This window comes from Etheostoma cragini, chromosome 7 (genome assembly GCF_013103735.1).
Source record: "Etheostoma cragini isolate CJK2018 chromosome 7, CSU_Ecrag_1.0, whole genome shotgun sequence".
NCBI classification, from domain to species: Eukaryota; Metazoa; Chordata; class Actinopteri; order Perciformes; family Percidae; genus Etheostoma; species Etheostoma cragini.
Window position 1 is genome coordinate 11,113,665 of NC_048413.1, and position 17,395 is coordinate 11,131,059.

At 39.5% G+C, this 17,395-nt stretch overlaps 3 protein-coding genes across 7 annotated transcripts in view; all 3 read right to left on the bottom strand.

Annotated features, from left to right (window-relative positions):
- Positions 1-985, bottom strand: part of kctd6b (potassium channel tetramerization domain containing 6b) — a 4,342-nt gene extending 3,357 nt beyond the window's left edge. The window contains exon 1 of one of the 2 annotated variants that reach the window (XM_034876470.1): positions 778-985. The gene's annotated coding sequence lies outside the window, so the exon portion shown is untranslated. The remainder of the gene's footprint in view (positions 1-777) is intronic. The other variant, XM_034876471.1, reaches the window with a different exon arrangement.
- Positions 986-1,031: 46 nt separating this feature from the next.
- Positions 1,032-5,229, bottom strand: abhd6b (abhydrolase domain containing 6, acylglycerol lipase b). Its single transcript, XM_034876464.1, has 9 exons — positions 4,766-5,229; positions 4,457-4,586; positions 3,231-3,387; positions 2,636-2,749; positions 2,401-2,533; positions 2,023-2,180; positions 1,831-1,885; positions 1,651-1,751; positions 1,032-1,439 (listed from the first exon to the last, which is right to left on the bottom strand). Exons 2-9 carry the CDS (start codon positions 4,579-4,581, stop codon positions 1,260-1,262), a joined length of 1,023 nt encoding a protein of 340 aa, XP_034732355.1. The 5' UTR covers positions 4,582-4,586; positions 4,766-5,229; the 3' UTR covers positions 1,032-1,259.
- slmapb (sarcolemma associated protein b) lies at positions 2,272-17,225 on the bottom strand. 4 transcript variants are annotated; one of them, XR_004657246.1, is made up of 11 exons: positions 17,043-17,225; positions 16,668-16,727; positions 14,577-14,705; positions 14,428-14,502; positions 14,036-14,338; positions 13,571-13,841; positions 13,242-13,413; positions 10,843-10,977; positions 10,280-10,367; positions 9,766-9,878; positions 2,274-2,291 (listed from the first exon to the last, which is right to left on the bottom strand). XR_004657246.1 is itself a non-coding variant. In XM_034876456.1 (10 exons), exons 2-9 carry the CDS (start codon positions 16,717-16,719, stop codon positions 9,801-9,803), a joined length of 1,215 nt encoding a protein of 404 aa, XP_034732347.1. In that variant the 5' UTR covers positions 16,720-16,727; positions 17,043-17,225; the 3' UTR covers positions 2,272-2,291; positions 9,766-9,800. The 4 variants fall into 4 exon arrangements, 3 of the variants coding, with proteins under 3 accessions (XP_034732347.1, XP_034732345.1, XP_034732346.1); XM_034876456.1 differs by lacking the exon at positions 10,280-10,367 and having other exon boundaries at positions 2,272-2,291; XM_034876454.1 differs by lacking the exon at positions 2,274-2,291 and having other exon boundaries at positions 9,348-9,878.
- Positions 17,226-17,395: the final 170 nt, after the last annotated feature.

A 17,395-nucleotide genomic window follows, 5' to 3' on the forward strand; every position in this document is an offset into this window, starting at 1 on the left:
ATGTCTGTTGCTCTGCCTTTTCTGTTGCTTTGCTGTATAGTATTTGTTTTGCTATTGTATAGTATTGGTATTTGTTTTTCTGTTGTATAGTATTTGTTTTTCTGTTGTATAGTATTTGTTTTGCTGTTGAATAGTTTTGGTTTTGCTGTATAGTATTTGTTTTGCTGTTGTATAGTATTTGTTTTGTTTTGCTGTATAGTATTTGTTTTGCTGTTGTATAGTATTTGTTTTGCTGTTGTATAGTATTTGTTTTGCTGTTGTATAGTATTTGTTTTGCTGTTCTTAATTTATGAATTCCCTGTGCGGCGTCCTTGAGTGCCAAGAAAGGCGTCTTTAAATAAAATGTATTATTATTATTATTATTATTATAACCACATTAATTCACATTTGTAAATTGCCCAGCTTTTTTAACCACACTGCGAATTCAAATAACGTTAAGGTGGTGAAGGCTATTGACGCCAGCAAGCTAATGTTTGTGTGATGGCTAGCGTAAAAAGTAGCCATCAAAACAGATTTTAAAAGATGAATGATGTCAACGGATGTGAATACAGCTTTGCTGTGCTAAGATATGTAGCTAACATTAACGTTGCGTTAAATACAATGCCAGTACGGTACAACAGCGGAAAGGGTTTATAGCCTGCTAGCTAATTGCTAGCTAGCGAGCTAACAAAGCTAGCGGTCCACGAGACGTTTACGTTAACTGATGTTACTACGGTTGACGCCGGGATCTCAATTAGACAAGCAGGAAGTAACATATGCGTTAGAACAAAGCCTTACCGACTCGCTTTCTTGCTTATTTGTCTTTTTTTGTCAAGAAACAGCGACTTGCGGTTGGTATTTAACGGTGCAGCCAGACAGTCAGGGATGTTTCGAGCTGGCAGTCCGGGCAGCTGGGCTGGGCTGTGCTCAGCTCCAGGCTGGAGCAAAACTGCGCACACAAGGATGAGGGTGGAGGGGAGGAGGCCCTGGTGCAACCACAAGCACCTCTGCATTAATACATTCACATACCGAGTCCGAACACTGTTACATACAGGTAAATGCATGGGACTTTTATTATCATGATGCAGTATACATTACAAATTAAATGCGATATATTTTCTAAGAAATGTAAAACACTCTAGAGACATAGAGTGTTTGTCAGAGAATGGACAGAGTTTTCTGTCCATTTTTTTGAAGCTAGACATCTGTTTAAATATGCATGTCACGTACAAGGGACATGTAAAGCATTGCAGTGGAAAGATATTTTTTGCAAGTCTAGTTCAGGAAGATTTCTTGGTGCCACCCCTGGCATCTTGCTGCAAAATGATGAACTCCAGGATGAGTTTGGCTGTCCTACAAGGCCTCTCCATCACCACAGAGTGTCCACAGTTCTCCAGCAGGTCCACTCTGCATCCAGGCACCAGCTCTGCAATGACTGTAGCTCCAGAGGCATCCACCACCTGGACAAATACAGGACAGTTATCATACCTATGTAGATATGTGACTGTCACTGACTGAAGTTTCTACAGACCCGAGAAGCTAGAGAAACCTTCAAGTTACAAGTTTATACACAGCCCCGGGATTCTTAGTTTAGAAGCAAACGCTGCCTGGTAATCACTGTATTTATACAGGCTTTGCTGAGTCACTTTTTATTTGAACATCATACATTACCTGGTCCTTTTTGCCCCAAATCACTTGTAAAGGTGCAGTGATCAGATGTATGTGCTCCTGTAAGGCATATCTTGATGTCTCAGCAACAATCTCCATAAATACTAATAAAAAAAAGAAGAAACAAATTCACCAGAATGGACTATGCTGCACGCTTACATGGAAAGAATTTTGTGAACCAACCTTCTTCATAAAATGTGTTGTGAGGCTGCCGAACATCTACCAGTCCTTGCAGAATCTAAAATTGACAGCACATGTGTAAACAGCAGCCGTATTAAAATAACAGAAACATTTAATATAGTGAATAATATCATCCACTGTGAATGCATACAAAGTTAAATCCATAATGATTTTATTTTCAAGTGTGGACCTGACCTGCTGAGGGATTTTAAAGCGAACATGAGAACAAAGTCTGAACATGTCCTCCATCTCCTCTGGTGTAGTAGGGATCAGTGGTATGTTTAATGTGTAATTGCTGTGCTTCAGGTCCTGCAGATGATTGTCAAATTTGGTCTCACATGGGTGTCTTATACCTGAAGAATAAAAATAAGTGTTTTCTGATTAGAAAGGGATGAAGGATACTTATATCTTGTTTGAAACAATAAACAAAGCAGACAAATAAAAAGGTGTGTGTGTGTGTGTGTTTCATTATCATGTCAGGTCATGTCTTGTAATTCTTTATAATCAGTATAATGTGACTTTTAAAGACAAACTGGAGATCAAGTGAAATGTCAGAAACACACAGTGGCTGACCGTCTGGACAAATGAGAGTGATGCTACAGATGTCTGAGGGGTAGCAGGCTGCGTAAACCCCAGCTACGTTTCCCCCCATGGCGGTTCCCACCACATGGAAAGGTTTCCTGTTTAATCGAATGGTTTCCGCAAACTGAGAACAACGAGAGATGAAAACGTTTTTTTCAACGGAAAGATAAATTAGGTACCTGACAAATGCACTCTTATATTTGTAATTTCTCTTTCTTTAGTGTACCTGATGGATCCTTCTGACCTGCCCCTGAATGGAGTAGTCCTCTGTGTTGGTGCGTGTTGTTCCCTCGTGACCGGGCATGTCCACACACACAATGTGCAGATGTTTTGGTAAATACTAGAGCAGTAGGAGGGAGAAATTATTAAATCTGTGAATGTATGCATGACAGCCAAGCAATGCTGTAATAATTGGAATTGAATTTATATCGTTAAACTGTGTTACTTTGGAAAATGTAAGTTTTTATATGGTTTTTATTACCCTCTTTGATATTTCCAGTTTCAAGAACTCGATTTTTCACAAATTCAGATGTCCAATGTTCAACTGAACTTTGCTTTTTTTCAATCATGCGACTGACTCATTAGACAGAGGTCTGATTGACAGCTCATTCCTTTGGATGTTGTCCAAATTTGAAATTTTGACCAGTTCAGTATGAGCAAATTTTGGACACGGGAATGAAAACACCTGGACGTTTGATTTAATTATGTTTCTATGTTCAAAAATGTCAAGTTTGAAGTTTAATCTTTATTTCGATTAAATCTGTTAGTCTCATTTGTTCATAGTACCCAACTGTTTTGTTTAATTATGTAGATCATCTGACCTTGACAACAGTGAGCCATGTGTCTTTGTGAGCAGAGAAGCCATGCAGCATCAAAATGGAGGGTCTCATCCCAGGCTTTCCTCTGGAGGCGTAACAAAAGCGATAACCACCGCAGTCTGCGTAGCGCACCTTTAGGCCCAGAGTCCTCCTCCAGTACCTGAAGAGGAGCAGGTTTGTCTGAGCTTATACACACAGGCAAGTGCTATTTAAATTCAAGCCAAATGTTAATGGGCTTGGATTTAAACAAAATTGAGCATATTTTTTTATGTTACTGCTCGGATACATTAAGGGTTTCATGTTGATGCAAATGTGAGATTTTGGGCTTTATAAAGAATGGACTTGACATGCACTTTTACATAATTAGTGTTCAAATGTCACATTCACCTTTACACTTTTTCAATTCAATTTTAATGTAACACCCACATGTCTGGAAAATATTTAAGTAAACAACAAAACAAACAATGTTCAAATCCAAACCCAGACTGAGGGGGATCGGTGAATAAAATAATGCTATGATATGAAAAAGATATGAAGATTTTGTTCTATTTAAAAGACTGGTGCAGCCATAAAAAACATGGAGTCTTGGGTTTGATTATTTAACTCAATGTAAACATCATATAGCTTCAATGAACATCAATATACTGTTATATATATATATAATACCTCAAAGGTCACTGGAATCTGTGCAATCTCAGAAAGTGCAATGTTTAATATTTAACCATTCCATTTCATTACTGTGCAATATTTATTTATTTGTTTATACGTATCTCCTTTCACACAATGTGTATTTATTTTATATATGTATACAGTGGCTCTCTGGACTGCACCAGGCCCCCCTCCCCCACCCTCTTTTTTTAATTTTTCTCTGCATTTTCACATTTTTAAAGTTTTTGACTTTTGATATTTTTGATATTTTATATCGTTATCTTATATTTTGTGTCAACACTGTAAAGGGATGGCTTCAAACTCATTGCACATATACTGTGTACTTGTGTATAATGACAATAAAGGCATTCTATTCTATTCTATTGTAAAGTAATAAACTGGAAACAGGTAATAAAAAACTATTCATAAAAAGAAGATGAAAGGAAATGACATGTATTTTGATTAGAGGCACGTTTTGTCATCAGTACATCTGTAATTTATTTCTGGCTCATAAGAAGGAATTCACATCAGGTAGTAAACATAAAAAGTAAAAAGCAGAACAACACAATGATCGACCTTACCAGTAATACACTTTAATGAGTGCAGATGGCCAGAGGAGGAAGGATGCAACAAAGGCCAGGATGGGAATAGCCAGTGTTCCCCCCGCAATAATGAACAAGTTCACCACATCCAGATCAGCCGCCATGGCTCCGTAAAAAAACACATGAACACACTCACTTTACAACATATGCAGTATCTCATGAGCATTTGCCGGGGGGAGGGGAACAGTCAGTATTCATACAATGCTTTGTTGAGATTAATAAATAACTCAAAATAGCATATAAAACATATCTTTATGCCATAATAAGCCTTTTGTTGTTGAAAAACTTACTTTTCAGATGATTTTTCCCCCTCCTTGTTTGTTGTGTAACAGGCAGACACATGTGATTGCTGTGATTCGGTTGATGAAGTTTTACAGCATGACAATACTTTAGTTTTTTTCTTTTTTCAGGCTGCTGTTGATGTGTTGAAAGCATATAAATAGTCAAATTATCTTTCTGATACTTAATAAAATCCCTGTGGAGCGCACTTAGTTGCGGCAGATTATGTTTGCTCTGGATAAACTCATTGATTATTACTCATCATTGGGGAGAACCGGGACACTACATTATTCGATCAATCTTTTAAAGTGAACGTTCAGGCCAGACTTTGCTTCTGACTGAGTCCAGGCAGTACACTGTCAGCGAACATTCATATCTATGGGACAGCCACTGTGAATTAAACAATATACCAACATCATAAGCAGCTACAGTCAGTAAAGTGAACACAATAAACCTTTATCAAGCTTCTATTCCAGTTCATCTTGATTATGTTTTTATTGTGTTTACCAGGTTTTACGTGTCAGTGTTTGATGTTGGATGCCAACAGAGCAAAGGTTTTGAATTATGGTTTTGACCATTTTGATTTCTGAACATTTATGTAAATGTGTGATGTATGAATAATAATTAGGAGCTCATTTTGGGATGGAAACTGTATCACTGTGAATTTGTCTTTCTGGAAACTTCCATTGTAACTGAATGACTGGAACGGAGAAACAGTAAACACCAGTAATGCTAGAGAAAAGGTTGTACGTCACTGATGGGCAAATGTGTGACTTTGAGCACCTTCCATCAAATGAGCATCAGTAAGTCATTGGATGTGTCTCCACTGTTAGTTTGAATGAGGCAGATCTCTCACATACATCCACAAGTCCAAACCTTACCACTGGGTGTCATAATAGAGGCAGATCATGGAGTGTCCCCTGTTTGGAGTATGTAGTTAATATCAGAGTGTTATTATACCACAGACCAATGGTTGTCATGACATCTACAGAGTGGGAGACGTCATTAGCTCTGCTTGGGATGACAGGGAAGCTTCAAATGATATGTATAGGGACCTCTGATTCAGCTATGAACTACACATATCTGTCTTACACCTTTTTTTACAGGCACTTTGAGGTTTCCTTGACTGAAACAGAACTGATCAACATGTAACATGCACTGCCCTCCAGAGGCAGTAGATCCTGGTGTGTTCTGTTTATTAAAATGACTTAAATTGTGTTATTTAATGGTCCATACCAGTGTTTTTGCATGTGCTGGCCCATTTATTTGATAGATACAAAAACAGAAAAGCAAAAGCCTGTGTATCACAACTATGAGCAGACAATAAGTTACATTTCATGAATAGGGGTTGGGGTGGGGGTGTATGGAATGTATCAGCTACATGTTGAAAGTTATAATCCTTAAGCTCTTCACACTGTGTAAAAAGGATTTCAGCATCAATCATTATTATACTGTAAAACAACACCATCTAATGCAGTGTGCAGCTGCCATTTTGCTGCATCTTTGGTCCACTACAGATGACCTACATACAAACTAGAGCAGAACAAATGGACACGGCAACCCTGTAGAGAGGCAGAGGCTCGCCTTGCGTGGGAATGGTTCTCATATTTGGGTTTGTATAGGACAAAGAGACTGTTCTCAATTTGCTCACGTCACAAAAATGAAGATCAGGGTGCCTGGATAGCTCAGTTGGTAGATTGGGCGGCCATACATAGAGGTTTACTTTACCAACGCAGCAGGCCCAGGTTTGACTCCGACCTGCAACTTTTTGCTGCATGTCACTCTCCCCTCTCTCTCCCCCTTCATGTCTTCAGCTGTCCTGTTGAATAAATGCCTAATAATGCCCAAAATAATCTAAAAAACATAACTAAATATATGAAGATCAGATGTGTCATGATGGACAATGCATGGTCATGCTGTCATTCATTTCTTTTGGAGACTGATGGGGAGAGGGCCATGTTTTATAAAAAGCGCAGCAGAAGAGCCCGCTTGGATGCCAGTTTGGTAGACAAAAATGATAAAATGCCATCTATGGTGCCCGTCCAGTGGAGAAAACGGAATGAATAGCCCCCTAAGGTGGCCCCTAAAATTGAGAAAACATGGGAGCAGTGCCACATAATGCTGCCCTACGGGCTAGAAAACTTTCAGTGCAATGGTGCCATGTAAAAAAATAAATTTCCCCTGCCCCTCAGACAGCCTGAGTCCCTCACGAACTATGACCTTATGGATGTTGTAAAAATTTTAAATTTAGCAATTTGTTTCTCATCCTGTTGAAAAAATACTGCTTCTTCTTCCACAGACCATCATTGTGGTCTCCCTGCTCAAAGGGCGTGACTGCACTGTGTTTCACCCTGTAATCTTCAATCAGAAGTGAAGGCCACCACAGTCAGTAGTCACATTATCTCATGTCATAAATTGTGTAATATTATGTCAGACATCCATAAAGTTGAGGTCTTACAAGAGCCAGATTTAAAAAAAAGAAAAAAAGAAAAGTTAAAATTGAATCAGAAAAAAAAATTAGAATCAGAGGCCAAGTTATCCTGACTTTTAGTTCCTAGCATGGGTCACGCTCTAACAATCATACATCATGGGAATCCTCCATTTCCCATGTTGTAACTCAGCTGCATTAGGATTAGCACCTCCACGTCCCCTGAATACACATTTAATTCAAACCTCACAACTCCAGTGTGGAATGTTCTTCTCTTGTTGCAGTTACTGCACCAATTACACCAAGCCAAGTTATCCATGATAACATTACTATGCCATGATAACGTCACTATGCCATCATCAGGGTTATTTTTTTCAAACTTAGGAAAGCTATTTCCAGAGCCACAGGAGATACACGACAGTTTTCACAACTGACTAGTAATGCTCATGACTAATAAACTGACTTTCATGTAAACTGTCTCCCTTCGAGAAAAGATTGCCAGATGTAATTAACCTTTACAAAATATAAAATTGGTGTGTATACAAAAAACCTGGAAATGAAAACTGAACACTGATTCAACACTTTAAAAGTCTCTAAGAATCACATGTGATTCCAGTTGTAAATGGCGGAATCCTGGAACCACAACGAGGTGTATTTATGTTGATTTTATGGTATTTTTCTGGAGCAGCTAACTGAGCGTGTTAACATGATTTCTTTGACCCACACGTTAACACCAGCCTGAGCATCTTCTGTTTCAGAAAGTCCCAAACCATGTACCAACAGCCCCATCTGCCATATATCTTCATCTTACTGTGGCTCAGCCGTGGGTCTTTCTGTCAGGTCAAATTAGAAATTTGTCCACACACTGCATGTCTTCCTAGCACCACTGTGGATGCTGTTGTTATGCTCAGTCAGTTTCCACGGTGCATTGTTGGCTTGCTGATGCAATTGCTGTGATCACCTGAGAAAACCTTCCTCAGAGGAAAACACTCCCTGCTGTCAGCATCAACCAGCTTCTTTGAATGCTGTCTGGGAGCAATTAAAAGGGTGCAAAACAGTAAATATGGAATAAGATCTATCTGAACTAATTATTTTGAGGGTAGAAGCAAAAATATTTCTGCAAATACAGTTCTCATTCCCTACCTTAAATGAACACACAAGAATAGCTTACCTCAGATATACTGTAAGCTCTCAGTGTTCCTCTGCAAGGTTGCAATGATGCAGATCAGAATAAATCAAACCTACAGTAGCAGAGGCTCTTTCTAAAGTCATCTTCATAAAACTTGGTTGCTTCAGTAACCGCCTGCTTGTGTAATGACTAAAAAGGTTTAGTTATGAGGTTAGGATCTTTAATTGAGGTCACATTTTAGTGCAGTTATTTATAAAGTTCCAACGCAAGAAACTCATCTTTCCATCTTTTTTAAAGTACATAGATTTTGTACTTATTTACAAGAAACTGTGCAATTCATCATAAAGCAACTCCAAAGATACATATTCACTGTTAGAATTTGAGAAATAATTCTATTACATTTAAATTCACAACCACAAGTAAATTTTGTTTTGGGCTTTCCTACAAGTGAAGATTAGTGTTGTATCAGTTTAAAAAACATGATATTTGAAGTATAGTGCCAGCTTCTTGTGGTAGGGTGGGATAAAATATACTAATTGGCATGCATTTAAATTGTATTGTGTTGTGTTATATACTGCTGAATTCCCTTTGGTAAACAAGTGATGTGCAGTCTGCGGTTAATTGCAATTATCAATAAAATGTCTGTTGTAGCTAACTTGTGTTTTAATTGGCACAACAATGCTGTGCAATACTGAATCAGAGTGGCCGATAAAGTGATATGTTGAACAGCAGCTGGTGGATAAACTTCATGGTCTATAGCAACTGTACCTTCAATGGAAAGCAAAGGCAAGAATCACACAGGAATTGAATACTTACTGTACATATTTCAGTTGTGGCTGTTTTGCTTCAATTATCATAAAATAAATAAAACATTCTCCTGGAATTATTGTTAATGCTAAACAGAAATACTTCAGGTTCAGGTTGCTCAGAAGTGTCCAAAACGGTCCTGAAAAATCCCATATTTTCATTGATATTGATAACAAAATCGTAGCAGTGATATTGTTATGTATCTAGGGCAGTCATCATGCACTCAATTAGGGGCTGAATTACTGTGACAATATTTATTATTCTGACAGTTACAGAGATGTGTTACATTTAGGGAGATTTAAACTTCAGGTGATCCATCTAAAATATCATCATCATATTTCTTTTTACTAATTAAGTGTGCAGCGTATCTTTACATTCATTAATGGATATTCCTATAAGTAATGATAGTAAACAGAAGAACGGCCCCAACTAGGTTTCCTTCAAGTAATAATACAAACAAACTTATTCATTTGCACACAAAACTGACCTTCTTTTATTAACAATTCTCTCATCTAAAATAGAGCATCTTAAAATTGAAACAGTGTTAAGTAGGAGCCCTCCTAATTAATAGTGCAGATATGATAAGGGGGCATGGTTTTCAGTTTCAGAACCGAAGAATCTGATAACAAATATGGATTCACACCTGTGTGTGTGTGTCTGTGTGTGTGTGTATGTTGCCCTCAGGTCCTGAAGAGCACGGCAGCAGCAACAGCTGTTAGAACCACAGCAGCCACAGGCCCCCAGATCACCCATGGTTTCTGAAACAAGCGGTGACACAGAAATGTAAACATGAGCATGACCACATGAAACCGCTCATAGGATTGCCAAAGCTTTGACGGAAGGAACTTGCAGATGAAACCAATGCAGTACACAGAGAAGGCGAGTTAAAAACAGCTCTTTCAGATAAAGATAAGCCCAACCAAACCAACTAAGAGAAACACTTGTTAAGCATTAGCCATCCAGACAAGACAAACAGATGTCAGATGTTGGAACTGTGTGATAAGAGAGGTTAGAGTGTCTGAGACAACGGATTTTTTGGGAGTTTCCCCCATGGAAGGCATTTTGGGGATTGAGGAAAATCTGATTAAGTCATGCAATGGTCTAAAAGACACTGATGAGAATGAAAGATGTAGGCTGATTTGACAGGAGTAATGTGTACCTTACTACCACAATGCGCCGAAGCACCAATACAGCAAAGCCAGGATAAGGCCGATGACTATGGCTTGAACAGGCAGCAATTGGGATGTCTACAGAAGGGAAGGGATATTACAGTAATCAACTGCAGCGGGACATAATTTAGTTGGGCGTAGCTTTATTAATAATAAACCTTTCATTCAGTAGTCGGTGTTTGTAATTGGTGTTTACAAAAATCTTAGTCAAACGCGGCTGTAAATGTCTAACAGCAACAGCGGATGAGTACAGGGAAGTAGGTGCGCTGCTTAGATAAAAACAAATATGTATAAATATTGCGAATCTTAAAAAAAGATTCTTGTTATGTCTGGAGATATTTCACAAAATAAAACAAATGCTGCTGAAGTCTGAAGCAAAGCTCATGCTTCTTAAACCAAAACAACTGAAGATGTTTGCTTCTTACGCAAAGCTATGGGTCTGCTTTTTAACTTCACGGCAGATCATAATATCTACACTTTATGCTTCTCTCAATATATTAATTGTCAAACAATTATAAATGATTTTGTTAGTGTATGATAGACTAGCACTCACCTTTGTCCCTTTCTCCTGTAACTCCTTCATGTTGGCTTTGCACTCCTCAAACTCATCTGTAAGCAACTGTTTTTCCTGCACGGTCTTCTCATATTTGTCCTTTAGGTCTGACAGCTCCATCTTAGCTTCCTCATACTGCAGAAAACAAATCATTATTTATTTAACTTAATCACAAGACAAGTTACTTTCACTTTAATATATGTACAGGATACATTCGGCTAATAAGGGAGCATGATGGGGCCGGAGGTTGTTAATGTGAGTATCAGTGATTAATTTAGGTTTTGCTTTGTTCTCTAAGGGCTTTACAGGAAAAGCAAAGGCAATTGTGAGAGCGCTCAGTTTCTAATTTCATTCAGTGACTTAAAGATCCACAACACATTGGGATAAATGACTTGTGGTTAAGGATCATCTCTGCTTTCTGCGATTCAACAGTGTCCCTATCTGAGTGTCACAGCAGTGGCAGACACATTCCCATCCAGCCTGCTAAACCTGACTGGGAACATCCAGCAGCGTGCCACTGCCGACAGCAAGTGACCTCAGCGCTGTTCAAACTGGAAAATACTTTACATTTCACAACCTTTTGTTAGGAGAAAGAAGCCTGGAGTTTTGCTATCACTTTAAGACAGATTTGTTTAGACCCAGTAGTAGTTGTAGTAGTAGTTTTCTACAAGGCATTAGAGGAAGCCGTTAAAGCTGTGGTGGGCAGTATTTTATGTCATCATTGGGCAAAATTCCATAATAACATTTCAGTGTACTGTATTGTATAAGCAGAGGTGTTGTGTCGTTCACAAAAGGTGTTCAAAAGAATAAGTCCCTTGGGTGAACAAACTGAACTGAATCCCTCTCTGAAAAAATCCATTCAATTCTGGGTTTATTATAACCACTTTGTTTGACCTAAACGCAACGTTCAAATCACAGACTGTACATTAAGATGTGGTTCAGTTCAGTGACTTCTACAGTCAAAGCTCTGGTAAAGCAAGAATGACTTGGTGAACAAATCTTTTAGTGAACTGATCCCAGTGATTCAGTACACTGAAAAGTACAGTTTTGCAGATTACTAAAATCTACACTGCTGCACCTCTGTTGTTAATTGTTAATAGTGCTACCAGACTTTGGCCTATTACAAGTAACTTCAGAGGGAGAGAGAGCGTTCTCACTGGCTGTTATTTCACATGCAGACAGAGAGGGGTGAGGAAGAGCTGCTGAAAGAGGTCTCACTTTACTTGAAATTCTGGTGTGGTTCGTTTGCTTTGTGTCCTAAGCTGGGTAAGGCTCAGTGAAAACCACAGTAGGTGATGGGTTCAGGGCCTGTTTGTCAGTTGTCTTAAAATTAAAGCTCAATCCTAACTGGGTAAAATTCTCAGGGACACGAAATGTAGCCTTACTGTTAGGCATAGGAGAGAAATCTCTTTAATCAGCCTACACTCCAGGTGTTAAACACAGTTGCTGATGACCAGAATAAAAAGAAAAAGAATTGGATAACATGGACTACAGAGAGCTGCTGACATTCTTATAAATGTATCACACCATGTCCCAATCCCACCATTTGTACATTTAACGTTATTCCCATGATTTAAGTGATTTTGAACAAGGCAACACACTATGTTAAGGTGCAAATAAATTACTAAAGCAACCTATGACACGGGAAGCCCTGTTTAATAGCAGATAAAAGGACAAGTGCCTGTAATTATTAAGTATTTTAGAGTAGAAATGTTGTCATTAATGGAGCTCCTACACAATAACCAAACAGTGTTATTATTGTATAGACCAAATGGTGACATATTTAGATGTCACCATTTCATAGCAGAGTTTCATGTGAACATAAAAACCTTAATTCAAAACAAAGCGTGATGAACTGGAGGGATGCCATAGTATCATAACATACTGGCTATGCATACTGGATTCTTGATGTTGTTTAATTTCATTTCATGGTTCTGTGTGTCATTACATTGTGATTTTATTTGTGAGAACTTCTACCCCTTGTTGAGTGTGCATGTAGGAAACACCTAGTAAACATCGGCTGTGTAAAGCAGCAGCTGCTGCAGTCCTCCTGACAGTATTCACACGGGATAAGGAGGAAATGCTGTCCCAATAGCACAGCAGCAATAGTGCTGCTGTGCTATTGGGACAGTATGACATATCTCATAGATCAACACCATCATTTACCTTTTGGTGTAAGTGGACAATAAATAGACTGGAATCCTTTGGGCATTTGGGGCAGTAACTGGTGCAGCCTTATGTAGACAGCTGCACTGCTTACAATAGAACTATTTCTGTTGCATCAGTCGCAAGATGGAAAACAGACTGAATGGCAACAAGGGGTTACTGTCAGGTTTGAGCGTAGAATTATGGTTGCCACTTTAGTTGATCTGCTGGTCTTTTTAGTTTAGAGAACAAACCTCTCTCTGCAGAGCCTTGCTGTGACTGTCAGCTTCCTCCATTTGGGTTTGCAGCTTGGTGCTATCCTGCTGGTGCTGGAGCTGCAGGGCCGCCAGCCTCTTCTCCGACTCCTGCTGGGATCCCTTTAGGGCTTTGAGGTTGTTGCTCAGCTCAGCATTCTGGGCACGCAAACTACCAGAAACAAAACAACGCTTAAGTTCAATAGGTGAAGGATTACACAGAGAGAAGTGTGTGGTATACTGTGTAGCAAAACATGTTAGAGCAGAGTCATGCAAATAAGACAGAGGAAGCACAATGCTGGGGGTGAGGCTGAGCTCAGTGCACTGACCTGGCGAGGTCCTTCTCCAGCTGCTGCTGTCTCTGCAGCATTGCCTCTTTCTCAGAGCGCAGAGATGCACAGTCACTCTGCAGGTTGCCCTTTTCATTCTGGTGAGCCTTGAGGAGTTCCTCTTTCTCAGCCCTGAGGGAAGCACACTCATTTTGCAGACCACTCTTTTCCTTCTGGTGCTTATTTAGGGTGTCTTGTTTTTCAGCTCGCAGGACAGAACACTCCTTCTGTAAGCCATTACACTCCGCCTGCATTGACTGCAGCTCACTGGCTGTGACAAACAAACAAAAATATATTTTTAAATATTTTTTGAGCAGCATTTCTTAATTATCTAACAGATCAAGTTAGATTTTCTGTGTGCTTGGACAGACTAGTGTACATGTTTGAAAAAATATGTTGTTACCGTGTCAGATACATACAGTTTCTTTTTTTACTGGCTATTATCATATTTTCACCATGTGGTACCTTGTATTTCTGCAGTTTTCTGCCACTGCTTGCTCTGTTGTTGAAGGTCACGCTGTAGATTGTCAACCTCACGCTCATATTTGTTGGCAGTCTGACGCCATTTTTCCAGATCCTTCGAGGCGGCCACCAGGTTGGTCTGGATAGTGGCAACGTCATGGTCCCGCTCAGCAGTGGCTGCCTCCAGGGCACGTTTCAGAGCCTTCACCTCGTCACGTGCACTTTGTAGCTCATCATGTGAACCGGAAAAAACCTCTATCTGCTCTCTGAGAATGCCCGCTTCATCTTGGAGCTGCCGCAGCTGGCCTGTCACAACCAGGGTCAGCGTTTGGATTAGTAATATTGACGTTTTTAAATAGAAAAAACAATTCAATCCGCAAAACACAAAGATGTACCTTGAAGATGTTTGATCTGTTTTGCAGATTCATCAGCTTGTTGCTTATTTTCTTTTCTTTCTTCCTGCAGGATACCTACAAAATACGATTACATTTATTATTAAGTAAATCATGTGTATCTAACATCAAACCATCATTTGTATTTTTACCTTGTAGCTCCATGCATTTGTGTTTCTCAGTATTAGCTAGCTCCTGGGCTTCTCGAAGTTCATCATTCAAGTGCTGGATCATTTTCTCGGAGTCTCCAGAGGACCCCATATTTGACCGGGTCAGATCATCTGACAATGAAATACACAACAGAATTATCATCCAGATTAGAAGATTGTGTATCCTAACATGAAAGTATCCAGCTGTAAGGGTCTTATCTTCTGTTATCTAAGTTAAACCCTAATGAAACATCAGGCAGTAATGATGGCAATTCACTTCTGTAAAAATAGAAGGATAACTCAAAGTTTCACCATTATAATGTTGCTTCAGTCCCAAATATTTAACCAGGGCTGACATACTACTGATTTCCCAAGATATTAAAATGGGACTATTACATAAATTAATTGCTAACCCAGAAATAGAAACTACTGCATTATCTGCATTTTTTAAATCCAAGCTATCATTTCAAATTGTCCATTAACAGGGGAACAAACAACTCTCTGGCACATCTACATTGCTTGTTAACAGAAAATAACTGTAAACAATACACAAAGAGAATAGACTACCCAACGTTGTCAAGGGTCTGTTGTGTTTCCTAGAGGTGGAAACAAGCTCCACAAATAGTTGGGCTTTGCAATTCCCAGTGAATATCTCAATCCCCTAATCTACCATGGCTATGAAAAGAGATGACCTCATCTCAGACCAAACATTTGGCAGAGGCAAAAACAAGAGTCAGGGCAGGTCAAGCATGTGCACCATAAATGGACACATTAGTGGACTGAGGCTGCCTTGAAATGATGCATGTGTCGTGAAAACTGTGATTTCATTGTGTCTGGCATGCACAGCTGCTTAAACATACTGTACAAATGGTCAAATACACACACGTTAATTGTTGATGGTGCTGCCAGATGCATTGCTGAAATAAATATATAAAATGAAAGGGTATGAAGCGACTGCTGGAGGCTGGTGGCACCCTCTGACTCAGGCACATGACCACTGTGCTATGTGCCAGACAAAGGATGGGCGGGCAGTGCTCTGTCCAGCATGTTTGTATGAGGTTGTGTGTTCCCTCGTGCATGCATATGTATGAGGGATGGACAGAATGTGAGTGGGCTTCCTATGCATTGTGTTTGTGTGAAAGATGAATGTCGTCTGGGGAGCCCGAGATGAAGAGAGCATTTCAGATAAGGGTGTCCAACATGTTGTCCTTAGTAACATTCGATATTATGGCCATTCTGTCTTAGTGTAACAGACTGACACCTGACAAATGATGAGATTAGCCTGTGTGTAAAAATATCTCTCTGACTAGTTAGGGGATATTGAGCATCACACTGCCTCAAGTGACGACAAGGGAAAAAAATGTAGGAGAAAGTCTTTTTTTAGCTCAAGTGCTGAAGGCTAAAGCCATCATGGTCTATCTTTCCCCTCTGTCGGTTTCCTTCCCAATGAATGTGACAGCGCTCTTAAATGGAATCGCAGGGTTAGCACTGCTCGCTACTAAATATCCACAGTATTCAGCGAGCCTCCATAAACCTGCTGATTAAAGTGCCAGGATCAATATCATTTCACTGACTATAGAAATGAGAAATATCCTTATCATTTAGAAAGGACTGAGATGCTGTTGTCGTGAGGACACTGTTTGCTTTGTACTGCCTACATACTGGGCAGGGTAGCATTACAAATTCATTCATCATGCAAAATTGATTCGCTCACTAATAACGTGCACATTTTCTCATGAAGGTCCTCGTTGATTTTTTAAGTTCTTGGTAACGCACATTATGCAATCTCTTTTATTAGGTCACTCTAAATGGCCCTAACACAGTCAGCTGAAATGCCCTACGAGCAAAGAGGCTCCATGTTCTAATAAGCTGTTGACACCAGAGAAATCTGCCTCTAAAACAAGGCCACCTACAGCACTCTGAGCTCTAAAGCCAACCAAACTTCTCTTATAGGCACAGAAACTCTTTGTAACTGTGACTCATGCTTTTTTCTCTCTTCACATCGTCAGTTATGATATGATATGCTGTGTCAGGTAAGAGCCATTTGAACAGCAGAATAGCAAAGTCATTCACAAAAGAATACAGCTGGGTTACCTTTAATGAGAGTTACGTTATTCAGGGGATCACTCAGCTCTTTCTCATCCATTTGCTTATCTGGAAAAAATAAAAATATTGTATATATAATACATATCATGTCAACAATCAGATGAATCACTAAATCAAAAGGCATTGTTGACAAATAGGATATATTTAAAATTAATATCTTAACTGGATTATTAGGACTATGGTTGCATGTTGTTTTAGGCAAGGACTTGATTATTTAAAAAAAAAGGTAAACAGAAAGAAATGCATGCTCATCTACACAACACATAAGTACTTTTGAAAGAGGCAACAGAAATTTCCTTGGAGGAAGAGGTCCCAGCATCAGTCCTAATGAGGTCAAGAAGAAAACATAGCAGAAAGCATTACCTTAGGCGATCCAGGAGCTACAGTACTCTGTGTGCTGAGGATACAGCAGTCTCTGGCATGAAGAACTCTTCTCCAACTATCAGATTTTTTCAGATGCGAAATGGACCAGTCCAAGCAGTGAGGAGAGGTGGGGGGCATACACCGGGGAGGGGGGGGGATGACTGATCACTGTGTGCCAGACCTCCCTGCTATTGTTGGACTGAAGCCAGTGAAGACAAAGAAATGGTTGAAATAAGTAAGCAAATATCTCAAGTGTGTTACTAATCTACGCTAGAGGTAAGTCAGATGGATGTCCTCGAAAACATGACCCCCCTATTTTGTGGCTGAAGTACCCCAGCCCCTCCACACTAGGT